Source organism: Pan troglodytes, chromosome 22 (genome assembly GCF_028858775.2).
Source record: "Pan troglodytes isolate AG18354 chromosome 22, NHGRI_mPanTro3-v2.0_pri, whole genome shotgun sequence".
In the NCBI taxonomy this organism is placed as follows: Eukaryota; Metazoa; Chordata; class Mammalia; order Primates; family Hominidae; genus Pan; species Pan troglodytes.
In genome coordinates, this window is record NC_072420.2 from 32427887 (window position 1) to 32443357 (window position 15471).

At 43.2% G+C, this 15471-nt stretch overlaps 1 protein-coding gene across 14 annotated transcripts in view; it reads right to left on the bottom strand.

The window, feature by feature from the left end:
- The window catches only part of SCAF4 (SR-related CTD associated factor 4), a 61898-nt gene extending 47708 nt beyond the window's left edge, over positions 1–14190 (bottom strand). For 11 of the 14 annotated variants that reach the window (XM_063803689.1, XM_063803687.1, XM_054675306.2 and 8 more), the window contains exon 1: positions 13675–14190. In XM_063803689.1, the coding sequence (XP_063659759.1) occupies positions 13675–13704 (30 nt within the window). In that variant the 5' untranslated portion in view covers positions 13705–14190. The remainder of the gene's footprint in view (positions 1–13674) is intronic. The other 3 variants (XM_063803690.1, XM_003319042.7, XM_063803688.1) reach the window with 3 other exon arrangements.
- Between the last annotated feature and the right edge of the window lie 1281 nt (positions 14191–15471).

Sequence of the window (15471 nt, forward strand, 5' to 3'; positions counted from 1 at the left end):
CCCAGGCTGGAGTGCAATGGCGCGATCTCGGCTCACCACAACCTCCGCCTCCCAGGTTCAAGTGATTCTCCTGCCTCAGCCTCCCGAGTAGCTGGGATTACAGGCATGTGCCACCACACCCGGCTAATTTTTTTGTATTTTTACTAGAGATGGGGTTTCTCCATGTTAGTCAGGATGGTCTTGAACTCCTGACCTCAGTTGCTCTGCCCACCTTGGCCTCCCAAAGTGCTGGGATTACAGGCGTGAGCCACTGTGCCAGGCCTATATTTTTTTCAACATCTCTTCATTAAAGAAAGTGTCCCTTTAATTATTGATATACAGCTTACTTCCATATAAATTCCACTTGCTTGTCACAGACTCAAACCTTTTGAAACCTAAACATTTAACCACTTTTCCACTTGCTTAGAGGAAGGTATGAAAACAAGATAAATCTGGCATTGTCAATATGAAATACTCCTAAGGTAGAGAAAATTTACAAAGCTTTTTCTTTTTGGTACAGATGGGATTTTGCCATGTTAGCCAGGATGGTTTAGAACTCCTGGCCTCAAGGGATTTGCCAGTCTCAGCCTCCCAAAGTACTGGGATTACAGGCGTGAGCCACCTCATCCCACCCCGAAAAGCTTTTTAAAACAAATAGGGGAAAGATGCTCTACCATTTTCCTGCTCCGACTGAGCAGAGTCTTGTTTGAATGTAAACATTACAAAACAGTTCCATCTACTTCTGTACAAAATTTACTCTTCAGATTTCAAGAGATTCCAAAACAGGTACTTTCATAAGCAACAAAACCACACATAATATTCAAATTCAAAATTTTCATACTTACTTCTTCCTAAATTTCTTTACTATACCATATTCTCCTCCACAATCTTGTTGACTTTTCTTCTAGTTTCGGAATTTAAAGAAATGTTTTACCAAATAAACACATGGAATTGCTAAATTACATTTAATAATAAATATAACACCATTTTTAGGTTAACTACTTATATTTCTATGTGCAGTAAGAACATTAAGAAAACAGAATATAGGTGGGGCACAGTGGCTCATGCCCGTAATTCCAGCACTTCAGGAGGCCGAGGTAGGCAGATCGCCTGAGGTCAGGAGTTTGAGACCAGCCTGATCAACATGGAGAAACCCCATCTCTACTAAACATACAAAATTAGCCGGGCGTGGTGGCACATGCCTGTAATCCCAGCTACTCAGGAGGCTGAGCCAGGAGAATCACTTGAACCCTAGAGGTGGAGATTGCGGTCAGCCAAGATCATGCCATCGCACTCTAGCCTGGGCAACAAGAACGAAACTCTGTCTCAAAAAAAAAAACAGAATATAATACACAATGGTTTAAACTTCATCTGCATTATTTTTCACTCTTTAATTGTATCATCGAGCCCTTATTCTATTACCATTTACTCCGGGCAGAACTAATTTTCTAAGTATTAATAGTTAATTTCTGAAAACTTACTCTATAAAGCATGTCCTAATGTATTATTATTATTCTTTTTTTTTTGTTTTTTTGAGATGGAGCTTCACGCTTGTTGCCCAGGCTGGAATGCAATGGTGTGATCTCAGCGCACCACAACCTCCGCCTCCTGGGTCTAAGCGAGTCTCCTGCCTCAGCCTCCCGAGTAGCTGGGATTACAGGCATGTGCCACCATGCCCGGCTAATTTTGTATTTTTAGTAGAGACAGGGTTTCTCCATGTTGGTCAGGCTGGTCTCGAACTCCTGACCTCAGGTGATCTGCCTGCCTTGGCCTCCCAAAGTGCTGGGATTACAGGCGTGAGCCACCGCGCCTGGCCATGTATTCTTCATTTTACACTACCTCCCCTACAATTTCCAAGGGTCTAGGCTTCACTCAAACTTTCCACTTTTAGAATCAAGGCTGTATACCTCACCAGGGTTTTTAACCCTATTGGTTCCAGCTTATCACATTAGGTCATTTTCCAAATGTACTTCCCAAATCAATCCACAACTTCTTCCTTTTCACTTGCTTGAAAGACAGGCCAGGAGGTGATTTTAGGAAATGCCAAATGTTTTATCCATGCCAGTGCTCTCCTTTAGCAGTACAGGTGCCATACCTCAGCATCACATTTACTGTGCCTCACTAATGAACTTCTGGTCTCCCTTCCCTCACAGTTGGCTATTAAAACATTTTTGTGAATTAAACACTTCTTCCTAGACATCAATACAAGAAATAAAAATTGATTCCAGGATATAAAATCATTTAATTAGAAAACAATATTAATGTTAGCATTTATTAAATCCTTAATGAGTTAAAATTTTTAATGGAGTATAAACTGGTAAAAAGAATAGACATCTTTAGTTTTAAATGCTGATTACATTTACTGCATTACTGTGGATGGCTCAAAAACTTAACCAAACCTTGTTATTCTTAAACTGTGACAAGTCCTTCCAAAAGTACACATTATTTTGATAGTTATCACTTGCTACCATGCTTCAGACGTATAAAAGCTGTTCACTGAGTCTTCTCCCCACATAAATGGTCCATTAGATAAGGACTCACTGCTCAAAAACTTCACAGCAGCCATGTGGGGCTGTGGACTAGACTCAGATGGGCTCTTCAAAGGACTGTGTCAAATCTCAGAACTGTTACTTTTACACTGTGTGACCTCAGACCATTCACCAAACTTCTCTAGTTTCCTTACCTTTAAAATGGAAAGAATGCAAAGACAGGTACACAACACCTAACTCATTAGCCAGCACCTGGTTATTTAATGGGCAAATGCAGGATTCTTTTCTTGTCCTTCCCTTAAACTGTTCCCACTGGATTACTCCTTAAAATAGTTACGTCAAAACTAAACCTATCCTTTGAACAAACTTAGGATTCGGGATCAACAAAATAATTTACAGAGCCATGCAGAGGCCGCTAGATAGTTTTCATCTTGACAGAAAATCAGATAAGGCAAGTAAACAACAAAATGGTTATGATATAACCTGACATTTCTGTGTATTTTACAACAGCTTTGTGATATAAATCACATACCATAAAAATCCATCCATTTAAAATGGACAATTCAATGGTTTTTGATGTATTCAAGAGTTGTGCACCCATCAACACTTTATAGAGTATTTTCATCACCCCCAAAACAAATCCCATCCCCATTACCAGTCACTCTCCATTCCTCCTTTTGCTGTCTGCCAGCCAATAATCTACTTTCTGTCTCTACGGGTTTGCTTTATAAAATATATCCCTATATTTGTTAAAATAGATAGTGGTAAAAGACCTTCATAAAGATTTGGACTTATTTCAACTTATCCCCAAACTTGGCTGCCCTATCTAAAGTGATTTAACATTCAGCATCTTTTAATCAATGTAAACTAAGTCACGTATGGCCATTAAAGTTTAAAGACTATTATATATTTCTTAAAGGCTTTAAAACAGATATCACAGTAATTTTCGGTATTACAGGTTTCCTTTAAGCAGGGTATTATAATTCTACTTTAACTGAAAGTCAAAAGGAGGAAATATAGAGGAACACTCATGACAGAATGCATTAAGATATACTGGGCATATTGCAGAGGGAGACTTTACAGACTAGTGGATTGGTCAACTATTGCTCTTTAATGCAACTGCATACCTAGAGTGAGGCAAGAGGAGCAGTCCACCCAGGTGCAGGCAGTAAGTGGGTGAACTATCAAGACTAAATAAAACAGCAAGACTTTGATTTTGTTCTTTTATTACCATCAAGCAAGAGCAATTCTTTTTTTTTTTTTTTTCTGAGATGGAATCTCGCTCTGTTGCCCGGGCTGGAGTGCAACGGCACAATCTCGGCTCCTTGCAACCTCCACCTCCCAGGTTCAAGTGATTCTCCTGCCTTCTGAGTAGCTGGGATTACAGGCATGAGCCACCACACCCAGCTAATTTTGTCTTTTTAGTACAGACAGGGTTTCTCAATGTTGGCCAGGCTGGTCTCAAACTTCTGACCTCAGATGATCCACCCACTTTGACCTCCCAAAGTGCTGGGATTACAGGCGTGAGCCACCACGCCTGGCCTGAGCACAGGCAATTCTAAATAACACCAGGGATAAAATATATCGCCCCCAAAATATTTTGGCAATACTCTTTAAGTTTTAAGGGGTTGCTGTGGTTACTGCTGAGTTTTAACAACGTAAAAATGTCAAATCTGCACATTTTTATTACATATCCTTTAATAAGCAATCCATCTTAATTGGAAGTTTATTAGGAAATCCCCCAGTTATACAGTCAGTTCCCAACACATGCAGATTTGATATACCTGTTCATTTGGAGAGTAAGTACAAAAAGGTTCAGGATAGCTTCAGCTCTCCTCAGGCTCAGCATGACTCCAATCCTATTGTACCTATATACATTCCTGTGTTTAAATAGTATATTCAAAATTATAGCTGTGTCCAATTTTTCTGAGATAAATTTTTTCTGGCATAAATATTTACAAACAACCAGAATCGGCCTCAAACAAATATAGAGATAAATAAAACTTTAAAAGTGAAGACCTGTGAACAAAAATTATAGAGATGCCATCACTAAGCAACAAAGTACAAGGAAGCTGTACTTCCTTGTACGTGAATATCAAAAGTGGTTATCAAATATAATAGACATTTACATTGAATTTTTAGGTGATAACCATTTCAGTAAAATTTTGACTGAGGCATTTCAAAGTCATTACACTCAAGGTCGGGTGTGGTGGCTCACGCCTGTAATCCCAGCACTTTGGGAGGCTGAGGCAGGTGGATCACGAGGTCCGAGTTCAGGACCAGCCTGGCCAACATTGAGAAACCCCGTCTCTACTAAAAATACAAAAATTAGCCGGGTGTGGTGGCACGTGCCTGTAATCCCAGCTAGTCAGGAGGCTGAGGCAAGGAAACCGCTTGAACCCAGGAGGCGGAGGTTGCAGTGAGCTGCGATTGCGCCACTGTACTCCAGCCTGGGTGACAGAGCAAGACTCCATCTAAAAAAAAAGTCATTACACTCAATGCTGAAAAAAATGCATGGATAGTATTGTGATTTCTAGAATTTATTGTGAAGTATGCTTATAAATCGCTGCCACAGTATGATGTTTAAAACTTCCTATTTGTGTATGTGTTGCTGTATGTACAACATTTTGTAATTAAAATTAATTAAAAGTGCTCTTAACTGTAGGTGAAAACAGATGAATAAATCTGGTTGTAACTGTCTACTGAACACAAATATGTGAAGATCAATTTTAATAGTCATTGACAAACCTGCCTAAGACTTTTAAAGATAGTGGCCAGCCTGGCCAACATGGTGAAACGCCGTCCCTACTTAAAATACAAAAATTGGCCGGGCCCGGTGGCGTGCGCCTGTAATCTTAGCTACTAGGCAGGGCTGAGGCAGGAGAATTGCTTGAACCCAGGAAACGGAGGTTGCTATGTGCCGAGATCATGCCACTGCACTCCAGCCTGGGTGACAGAGCAACACTCCGTCTCAAAAAAAACAAAACAAAACAAACAAAACAAAAAACAAAACAAAAAAACCCGTAACATTTGTATTCATTATTGTGACATATCAGTATGCAGATAAGTTTTTCCACTATTTCAAAAAACATATATTAATGCAATTTAAAAGTCTGGTATGATTTATATGTAGTGTGTGTGTGGTGGGGGTGTGTGTGCGCGCGCGCACATACAGTTCAAGTTTCCTTTCTGGCCATTTCCATTATTCATTTCATGATTATTTCTGAAAATAATTTTGCTATACAAAAAGGGTGTGTTTTAAAAAAATCTGCTCTGGATGTCAAATATGCCAGCTATACCACTGCTCTCTGGTCTCTTCCAACTGGGATTATTGACCCACATGGATTTACACCAAGAATCATCAATTACCCAAACATAAATTATAACTTTCAAGAGGTATCTGGATGGCCATCTACCTTTCACTGAGCCCTGCTGTTCTCCTCTACCCCCTAGTAAAAACCCGGGCTTCTAATTCTTAACTCCACTGCTGAGTTACACTGGTTTTCTTCCTGAATTTACTACTAATCTGGTACAGTGCACTTTACTGGAATATCGGGTTTCTGTATACTTACTTATCTACGTCTTAAAAAGCACCAATAAAAAACTCAAACTACTCAGCAATGAAATGTAATCAATAAACGATGCAAATATTGAACAGAATGAAGGTGATCAGGGTATAATAAATTATAATATTGTTTGTAAAATCTCTTGTAGTTCTCAAAATCACAGCAGCACAGTATTAATTACACTTAATATTAACACAGAAATGTAGACATGTCTCTCCTAAGCTCTCAACAGATCCTGATGAGGCCTCCTCTAACGCAAATTTAACTATTACCCACCTCTATATTTTCTGTGGTTTAACAGAAACATAATACTAATTAATATACCAATGTTACCAAAATTTTGAACTGTTAATAGGTAAGCTGCTTATTCTGCTATATACCTGACAACACAGTGTAGTTTTCAGCTTATCATGAAAGTTGTATGCTGTTGCTCTGAAGTGTGCTAAAAAAGGATTTGGCATATCGTCTCAACAAATGTTATGAATAACACTAAAGGTTCATTACTTACGTAACATTTTTTCCCTACTATGTTATCAAGGTGTATTTCAAATGAGATTTGAATGTGCGCAGATATGTACAAAAAAGTTACTTCCAATTCTGAAGTAAATTATATTTGTTCGTGCCCCATGACACAGAACAACCTACAATTTTTACAGTGGCTTTGTATGTGGTAAAGAAAACAAACAAACAAACAAAAACAAAAAAAAACCATTACCAATTGTGTCATCTCTCAGTAGGTACAGTTTTAACCTGAATTCTGTTTCACAAGGTTTAGAAACCAACTTTTCCATTATTCTAATTGCTCTCTGAATCAATTCCTCATGTGCTCATGTAATTTTTTCTGAAACAGAATACTAGACAAAATGATAGACTAGGGAGGGAAATACTTACAACAAGAACATCAGTGATAAACCCCACTACAGAAAGCTCTGAAGAATCACTTTATCGCAATCACTATAAAGCCAGACCAATACCCTTGTCAGAAACTAAGAATTCCCTGGGTCAAGAAAGTAGAGAAAGAAAACACTGTATAACCAACTTTCAACATTCAAAAACTCCTGGGATAACAGCACAACATGGTCAACTTTTGCAAGGGAAATCTCCAATTTTACTGCCAATAATCGACCTGGTCCTCTACATCTTTTCCATACAGTAAAGAACTTTGAACCCTCTGTCTACATGTCTTTAGATAAACGTCTCAGAAATGATCAAACCCCAAACATTAACACTACAGGTTAAAAAAAAAATACTTAATAAGGCATCCCCATCAGATGAACTAAATTCTAGAAGACAATCATCCCTAGTAATCAACAAGTCATACAGAACAATTTACATGAGAAGAGAAGGGAGTACCAAGCTCCCACTAAGATGTAAAACTCAACTCTTCCTTCAGAATAACATGATTGACAGCCCAACTGGATAAGTGTACCAATGTCAATTCGTACATTAAGTATTCATAAAGCCTAATTTATGTCCAATTTTAAAGATAACCATGAATATACAAGTACTCGCATTTTTTTTCTGTACTGCAAAGTAGCATTATATGCATACCACCTCAGCACTGCAGTTCTCAAAGAGTAATCCAAGGACCTCTGAGAGGTCTTTGAGTCCCTTTCCGTGGTTTGAGGTCAGAACTGTTTTCATATGAATACTAAGATAGTTCTTGCCTTTTTGTTCGTTTTCTCAGAAGTATGTAGCAGTATATTCCAGAGGCTACCTGATGTGTGTTATTGCAACAGACTGAAGGAAAAAGTGGAATGAGGATCCAGGTTTTATTAAACCAAAGTTTAAATGACATGTGCAAAAATGCAAAATGATGTCACTCTTATTAATTTTTTTGTTTTAGAAACGTTACTTTTCATTAAAAATGTTATTTATATTAACATATTGTAATAAGTTTAATGTTATTTTTAGTAAATTAATAAACACTTGTATTTCTCAGTTTAAATTTCTAATATGGTAAATATCAATAAATATAATAACCAATAGATAGATACAAAAGCTCTCTGTGGCCCTTAACTTTTTTTTTTTTTTGAGATAGAGTCTCACTCTGTCGCCCAGGCTGGAGTGCAGTGGCACGATCTCGGCTCACTGCAAGCTCCGCCTCCCGGGTTCACACCATTCTCCTGCCTCAGCCTCCCAAGTAGCTGGGATTACAGGGGCCCGCCACCACACCCAGCTAATTTTTTGTATTTTTAGTAGAGACGGGGTTTCACCGTGTTAGCCAGAATGGTCTCGATCTCTTGACTTTGTCATCTGCTCGCCTCGGCCTCCCAAAGTGCTGGGATTACAGGTGTGAGCCACCACGCCTGGCGGTGGCCCTTAACCTTTAAGAATTTAAAAGGATCTAGCCAGGCATGGTGGTTCACGCCTGCAATCCCAGTACTTTCAGGGGGCTAAGGTGGGCTAATCACTTGAGCTCAGAGGCTTGAGACCAGCTTGGGCAACAGAGCCAAACCGCGTGTCTACAGAAAAAAATTGAAAAATTAGCCAGGCATGGTGGCAGAGGTTTGTGGTCCCAGCTACTTGGGAGGCTGAGACAGGAGGATGGCTTGAGCCCAGGAGGCGGAGGTTGCAATGGGTGGAGCTCGTGCCACTGCCCTCTAGTCTGGGCCACAGAGCCAGACCCTGTCTCAAAAAACAAATAAATGGGTCTAAAACCAAAAAGTTTGAGAACAGCTGTCCTACAGAAATTCCTACACATGTGCACCAGGAGACATGTTTGAAAAGTTCATTGCAGCCTGTCAGCAAAATATTAACTAATCTTAATAGACAGTATTAATATTTGAGCAAACAAAAAAAAGCAGGTCAAAGCTGCAGAAAGCCGTGCTGCTGCCAATACACTCCAGTATCAGAGAATATTATATATTGTTTATGGACCACAGAGATTAATACTAAATTATTTGATTGCCTCTCCTGCAAGTGGGAGGAGGGTTGGGGTTGGAGTGAGGATGTAAGGAAGACTTTATATTTTATTTGTAAATTAAAAACACAAAATAGTAACAACTGTATATTCTTAACTGTTTTATTTTCTCTGCACTATTTTTGTACTTTTTTTTCTTTTTTTTAAGATGGACTCTCACACTGTTGCCCAAGCTGGAGTGCAGTGGCCCAATCTCGGTTCACTGCAACCTCTGCCTCCAGGGTTCAAACAATTCTCCTACTTCAGCCTCCCAAGTAGCTGGGATTACAGGCGCCTACCACCAGGTCCAGCTAATTTTTTGTATTTTTAGTAGAGACAGGGTTTCACCATGTTAGCCAGGCTGGTCTGTAACTCCTGACCTCATGATTCACCCGCCTTGGGCTCCCAAAGTACTGGAATTACAGGCGTAAGCCACCGTGCCTGGACTATTTTTGTACTTCAAATGTCTTAAAACTGCAGATGATGCAAAAAAAGTGGGAGGGGCAAGATACAATTCTTCAGGATTTAGGCAAGATGGGTTAAAGACTAAAATACAATCAATGGGTTAAAAAACAGAATCTGGCTGGGCGCAGTGGCTCACACGTGTAATCCCAGCACTTTGGGAGGCCAGGAGGGTGGATCACGAGGTCAAGAGATCAAGTCCATCCTGGCCAACATGGTGAAACCCCGTCTCTACTAAAAATACAAAAATTAGCTGGGCGTGGTGGTGTGCTCCTGTAGTCCCAGCTACTCGGGAGGAGAGGCAGGAGAATCGCTTGAACCCAGGAGACGGAGGCTGCAGTGAGCTGAGATTGCGCCACTGCACTCCAGCGTGGTGACAGAGCGGGTCTCCACCTTAAAAAAAAAAAAAAAATTCCATACTCTTTATTCTATTCCACAAACTTTAGCAAATTCTTCACATTCAGAAGTATATAAACTATACAACAGACACCATTAAGTATTAGCCATAATTGATAACTGATTCTTTTTCACTACCCTTTTCATCTTTCACAACACTTAATACATGTCTTGCCATAAAAATTCTCCAAATATTCTGTTAAATGGGTATCTTTAATAACCTCTCTTATCTTCCTTTCCTTCTGTATCAGAGATGGACGTCTTTTACTACTGCTTCTGATTTGTCCCATTTCTCTTATCCATAATTTTGCTTCAAGTTAGCCATCCCCTCTTGCTGGTAAACTATGCTATTCTACACCCCCTTCCTTGAAAATGCTAAAGCCTCTACACCCATCTAAAAGACTAGGGATTCAACACTACTAACCAAAGCTAAAGCCTTATATATATACATATAATACAAACAAACGTACTGCCTATCACCAGTGCCTAGTACATTGTTAACTGCCCTTCCTTCCCTCATCCTTAAGCAACGTTTCCCTCTAATCCCTCAAAACCAAACTTCTAAAGACTACTTTACACTAGCTACCTCTTATTTCCTTATCTCCCATCACCATTCAACCCTAAACCTCAAATCCTGTTATCCTCAAACATTTCAGTGGCCAAGTCCCCTCATACTATACAAAATATTATCTTTGGACGCAATTAAATTGGAGAGATCCCAATTCAAATCCTAGTTCTGCCATTAACTAGCAATATGCCCTTAGGGGAGTTATTCTTTATTATAATTTCTTGGAAAATCAGTTTCCTCATCTGTAATTGGACGTCTATGCAGGGTTGTGGGAATACATATTAAATTAGATATGTGTACATATCTAATGCCTGACATGCCATTGGTCTTATATTAATTCCTTTTTCTCCCCCTTTCAATTTTCCCCCTTCTTTCCCATCTGAACTCCTGGATGTCTCCCTCTATCTCTTAGTTGCTTCCAAGTTTAAGTCCTATAAGCCCAACTACTTGCCAAAAATTTCCACATGATTGTTCCACAATTAACTCAACCTGTTCAAAAATCAAACACATTTTCTTCTCTACTAAGTAGGCTTTTGATGACTTGTGATAAGGGTATCACCACTCTCTCAGCCCTTAGGATGTGGGGACAAAAGGTGCTTATAAACCTATCAGATGCCAAGGTCCATGGATTCCTTTGGCCCACATCCTTTCCCTATTCTCCATTCCCACTATACACTTGCCAAGTTCAGGTTTTACTTATCTTTCCTACCAAGTCTCTGCCTCCTACAACACATAACACTACGAACGAAACAGTTTTGATTACATTATCCCACTGCTTAAAACCTTCAATGTTTACCCACAGCCTAAAACTGAAATTCAAACACATTAGGCAAACATGAAACTTCTCAGGCCCAAACTACTTTACCATCCTTACTTTCCAGTAGCCTTCAGAATCAAAATACTCACTTTTCAGCACTACTGCCCTTGGATCACTGCTTCCTACATCTTCTGAAATCCTAAAACTGATACCTGCTCCTCTTCCCAAGCCTTCACTTATCTCCAATGGCTATGCCACACTGCAATGGAAGGATCCCAAAGGAAGCTGTTCTACCTCCTATTAAAATTATTTGTCTAAGTCTTATGTCCTCTATTGGATTAGACTTTTAGGTGACTGAAATCCTTGGTAGCTCTACAGTATTCAGGACATGGCTGTGCAGGTGAGCAGGCACTCAAAAGTTTAAGTGAAGATCAGATCTCAGAGATTCAAGATTATATGGGGAACCAATCAAGAATATTTCATGAATGGGGAGAAATAGTTGAGAAGCACTACAAATCAAGTAGGCACAGTAAGATGAATTTTAAACTCAGATTAATTTCTCTAGAGGAGTTTTAATTTAGCAGAAGAGAGCTGGCATTCTTTGCAGTTCATAAAGACTAGGAATAGAACTGAAATGAACTGGAAAATGAACAATGATAAGAAAATGCTCATTTTGCACATTTAAAAGGTCAAATATCACTTCCCTTTTTCAAGGAATCAATACCATTCCTAACTTTGGTTTTTCAAAGTAAAAATTACTGATTGTACCTTTTCAGGATTAATAGAAAATACGTTGCTTAACAATGTGCTTGATGTCAACTTCCATAATGCCTGAATCAGAATACTTCTGATCTTAAGAATAAACTAAAAATCCTCTTCTTTTATCAAAAACATTCATTCTTCCGATTCTGAAATAAATTTTTAAAATACACATTCATTGTTGGGAGAAAAATGTACTTGAAATATTTTAACTATTGTTGTGCCATTTGTTTAAATTCTCATTCAACAATTATTTGCGAGGCACCTGTTTTGATTGGTAGAGAAGCGGGGGAAAAGAACTGAAACTTCCTGCCCTCATGGAGCGAGGAGCCAACATGCCAGTGAATTCTACCTTCAGAAAACAATCAGCTTCCAACCCTGAAATGTTTGGAGCATTATCACAAATTCTCTGGCGATCAAAAACTAGGACATATTATTTTTATTGTTTTGAAAATCATCACAAGTGAACTTTTACAAGACACTGTCCAATACCAGTTGCAACTTCTGCAGTTAGGGCATTTTATGTACCCATCAATTGAAGAAAATCATTTTTAGGATAATTTATATGGCAACAAATTGTCTCAACTGCAGTGTAATTGGAAAGTCCCATATATTATGGCACTGCAAATCTAAAGGAAACTTATTGCACCATAATTGTTACAAGTAAACCTACAAAATCTGTGAGATGCAGCACGTTTTTAAGGCCACATCCACACATCTCGAACTACAACATTTGATTTTTCAATGTTGCTTTATCTTTGGTATTTGGAAAGGGAAGACAATACAACTCAACCCATGACAATAGTTCCCATTCTGTAACCGCATTTTAAATCATCAATGGTCAAGTCTCCTCCTCCCAAATCGATTCTGACAAATAGGATGTATGGACTCTACACTCCAAAAGCAACACCTGGAATGATCAGAGAAACAACTAGAGAACTTTAAGGCCGCAGGCAGCTTTGTTCCCAGTTTGGAGAGGTTTTCACATGTAAATGTCCTCGTAGAAGGGAGCCGAGGATTAACTACCTCGGGAGGGGGTGCGAGGGTAGGGAACTGGAGGACAACGCCAGCTTTCTAGCCGACTAAGGCGGAGCGAATACTCTTCTCTCCCATTCAACTTTTTAGGCGTCACGTTGGGGCCATAGAGCCTATAAGAGGGTTATGTTCACGACTTTAAACTATAACGAGCCACCCCCTCTCCGTTTATTAGCCCTATTTCCCAAGTGCGTGAATCCCGGAGAAGGGGGATGAACACCCTCTTCAACTCCTCCCAGACCCGGGATCAGAGTCCAGCCGTCGACGCGCCGCGGCCTGAGCAACAGGAGAGCTGAAGCCACCTCTCCGCCAGCCCCACGACCGGCAGATGCTCCCGCTCCCCCGCCCCCAACCCCACACGCCCGCCCGCGCTTCTTTCTTAGCCCTTTGCGGGCTCCCGGCACTGCGAACCCGACAACGGGGCTCGCGGAGCAGAGAGCGAGGGCGCCCAGACCCGAAAAAGGGCCAAGTTAGAGGAACGGGCACAGACTTGGGCTATGGGAGGCCGCAAGGGGGCGAGGGGAGAAGCCCGAGGTCGCGGTCCGGGGGTGGGCAGTGGGGGGAGGGGTGCGGGGTCAGTTCCCGTGGTCGCCGCGACCTCTCCCGGGCCACAGGCCCCGCTCCGCGCAGGCCCCGCCGCCCCGGAACCGGGGCAGGAAGCGTCCCCACCCGGACCAAAGCTTTAAACCTCCGGCGGCGGGAGAAACGAGCTCCGGCTCCCGCAGCAGGCCCGGCACCCCCCTGCCCCAAACACCCCTTACCTCCTGGTTGAAGGCGTTGACGGCGTCCATGTTCGCGCTGCGGCGGCGGCTGCTCCGGGCCCGCCGGTCACATAGACCTCGCGCCGCGGCGGAGCGGGGCCGGGAAACCAGCCGGGCCTGGTGGCCGGGGGGAGGCGACGAGCGGCGGAGTCCGAGGCCCGGGCAGGAAGAGGCTGCGGCCGAAGCGGCGAGGCGGGCGGCCGAGGCAGAGGCGGAGAGGTGGCGGGCCCCCTCTCAGTCCCGTTCGCAGGATGAGGAAAAGGAGGCGGCGGCAGCGCTGGTCTTCAACATGTCCGTTTGGTGGTGGCGGCTGCGCTCTGCGTCTCGCTGACACGGTCCCCCGCGCCCTCACGCACTGGCTCACACTGGCCCGGCCGGCGAGCGGGCGGGCCTCTCTCTCCCTCTCTCCAGCGGGATGGCGGCAGCGGCCCGAGTCCACGCCGCGCGGGGCACCCTGGGACGGCTCAGGCCTCCCGGCGCTTCCTGTGCCCGGCGTTCGCCCCGCCCCGTCGCGCTGGCCCCGCCCCCTCCCCGCCTCGTCCCGCCCTGCGCCGCCCTGCACCGCCCCGCGTGCAGGGCTGCTGGCGCGTGACGCCGGGACGCTGGGCGCTTTCCCGCCGGCGGCGGCGGCGGCCGTGGCCGCGGGCCGGGGAGACGGCCTTGCAGAGCGCGGGATCCCAGGGCTGCGAGGGTGACCCAGAGCAAGCCCTGGCGCACGCGCGCTCCGCTCGACGCGGTGCTCCCGGGGTGCGTCTCTGCGAAACGCTCGGCCCTAACCGGCCCTGCATCCGGCGGGGGCGGCGGGCACTGAGCCGCTGGCTCTCGGCTGCCGCGAACAAAGGGCGCAGGATTTAACCTCGGCTCTCTGGGCGTGCCTTCGCAGGCCCTCGTGCGCTCTGCTGGGGAAAAGAAAAAAAGCTTCTGCCAATGCCAGTGCAGCTGTGTGTCCGCTGTAGTTGTGCAGGTTAATTCTGCGCGAGCTAAAACACCGAGAAAGACGTTCAGGCACTGGATATCCACGCAGGCCTTAAGGAACCCCTGTGCAGCCTTGTGCCACGAGAGGAGTGGATTCACTAACTTTCACGCTGATTCCTCAAACCAAGTTGTTTCATTTTTGGCCAAAACTCTTTATGTTGATCACTTTCCTTGAGTACCTACTGTCTGCCTAGTGTTGGAGACATGGAAATAAACGATAATTGTTTTGCCTGAAAACAGCACAGTTTAGTGGAGAGGATAGACAACTGAGCAGATACTTACCAAAGCATGCTTAGTGTTAGGGCACAGGCCCTGGGAAACAAGAAAGATGGGCCTCCGACAGGAAGTCCAGGAAAGCTTCCTAGAGGAAGTGGCACCTGAGCTACATCTGGAGGGAGGAAAGGCCTGCAGAGCCTGATGAGGACTGCCACCATCACCTCCCCCGAAGGAGGACCAGCTGGAGCTGAGGAGCAAGGTGGACTGAGAGAGGAGAGTGAGACCATAAAGAGGCTTTGCTCTTCCAGAGTTTGGATTTTGCCCCCCTAAGGCAGAGGGGAGCCCTTGAAAGGGGAAAGTGGAGTGATGGATGCAGTGTGCTCTCAGAAGGATGGTGCAAAGTAGTAAGAGGGGACAGGGAAAGAATGACCCCAGCCCCCTGGGAAAATGAGGGCTGAAGGTGGTGGCGATGGAGAAGGAAGAACAGATGTTTAGGAAGTGGAGTGGAAGGGCTGAGGCAGAGTAACTGTGAGGTTAATAAAGGGGGTGTCAAGGAGGATGCCCACAGCCTGACTTGATGAATGACATGGGTGGTGGGTTTATGAG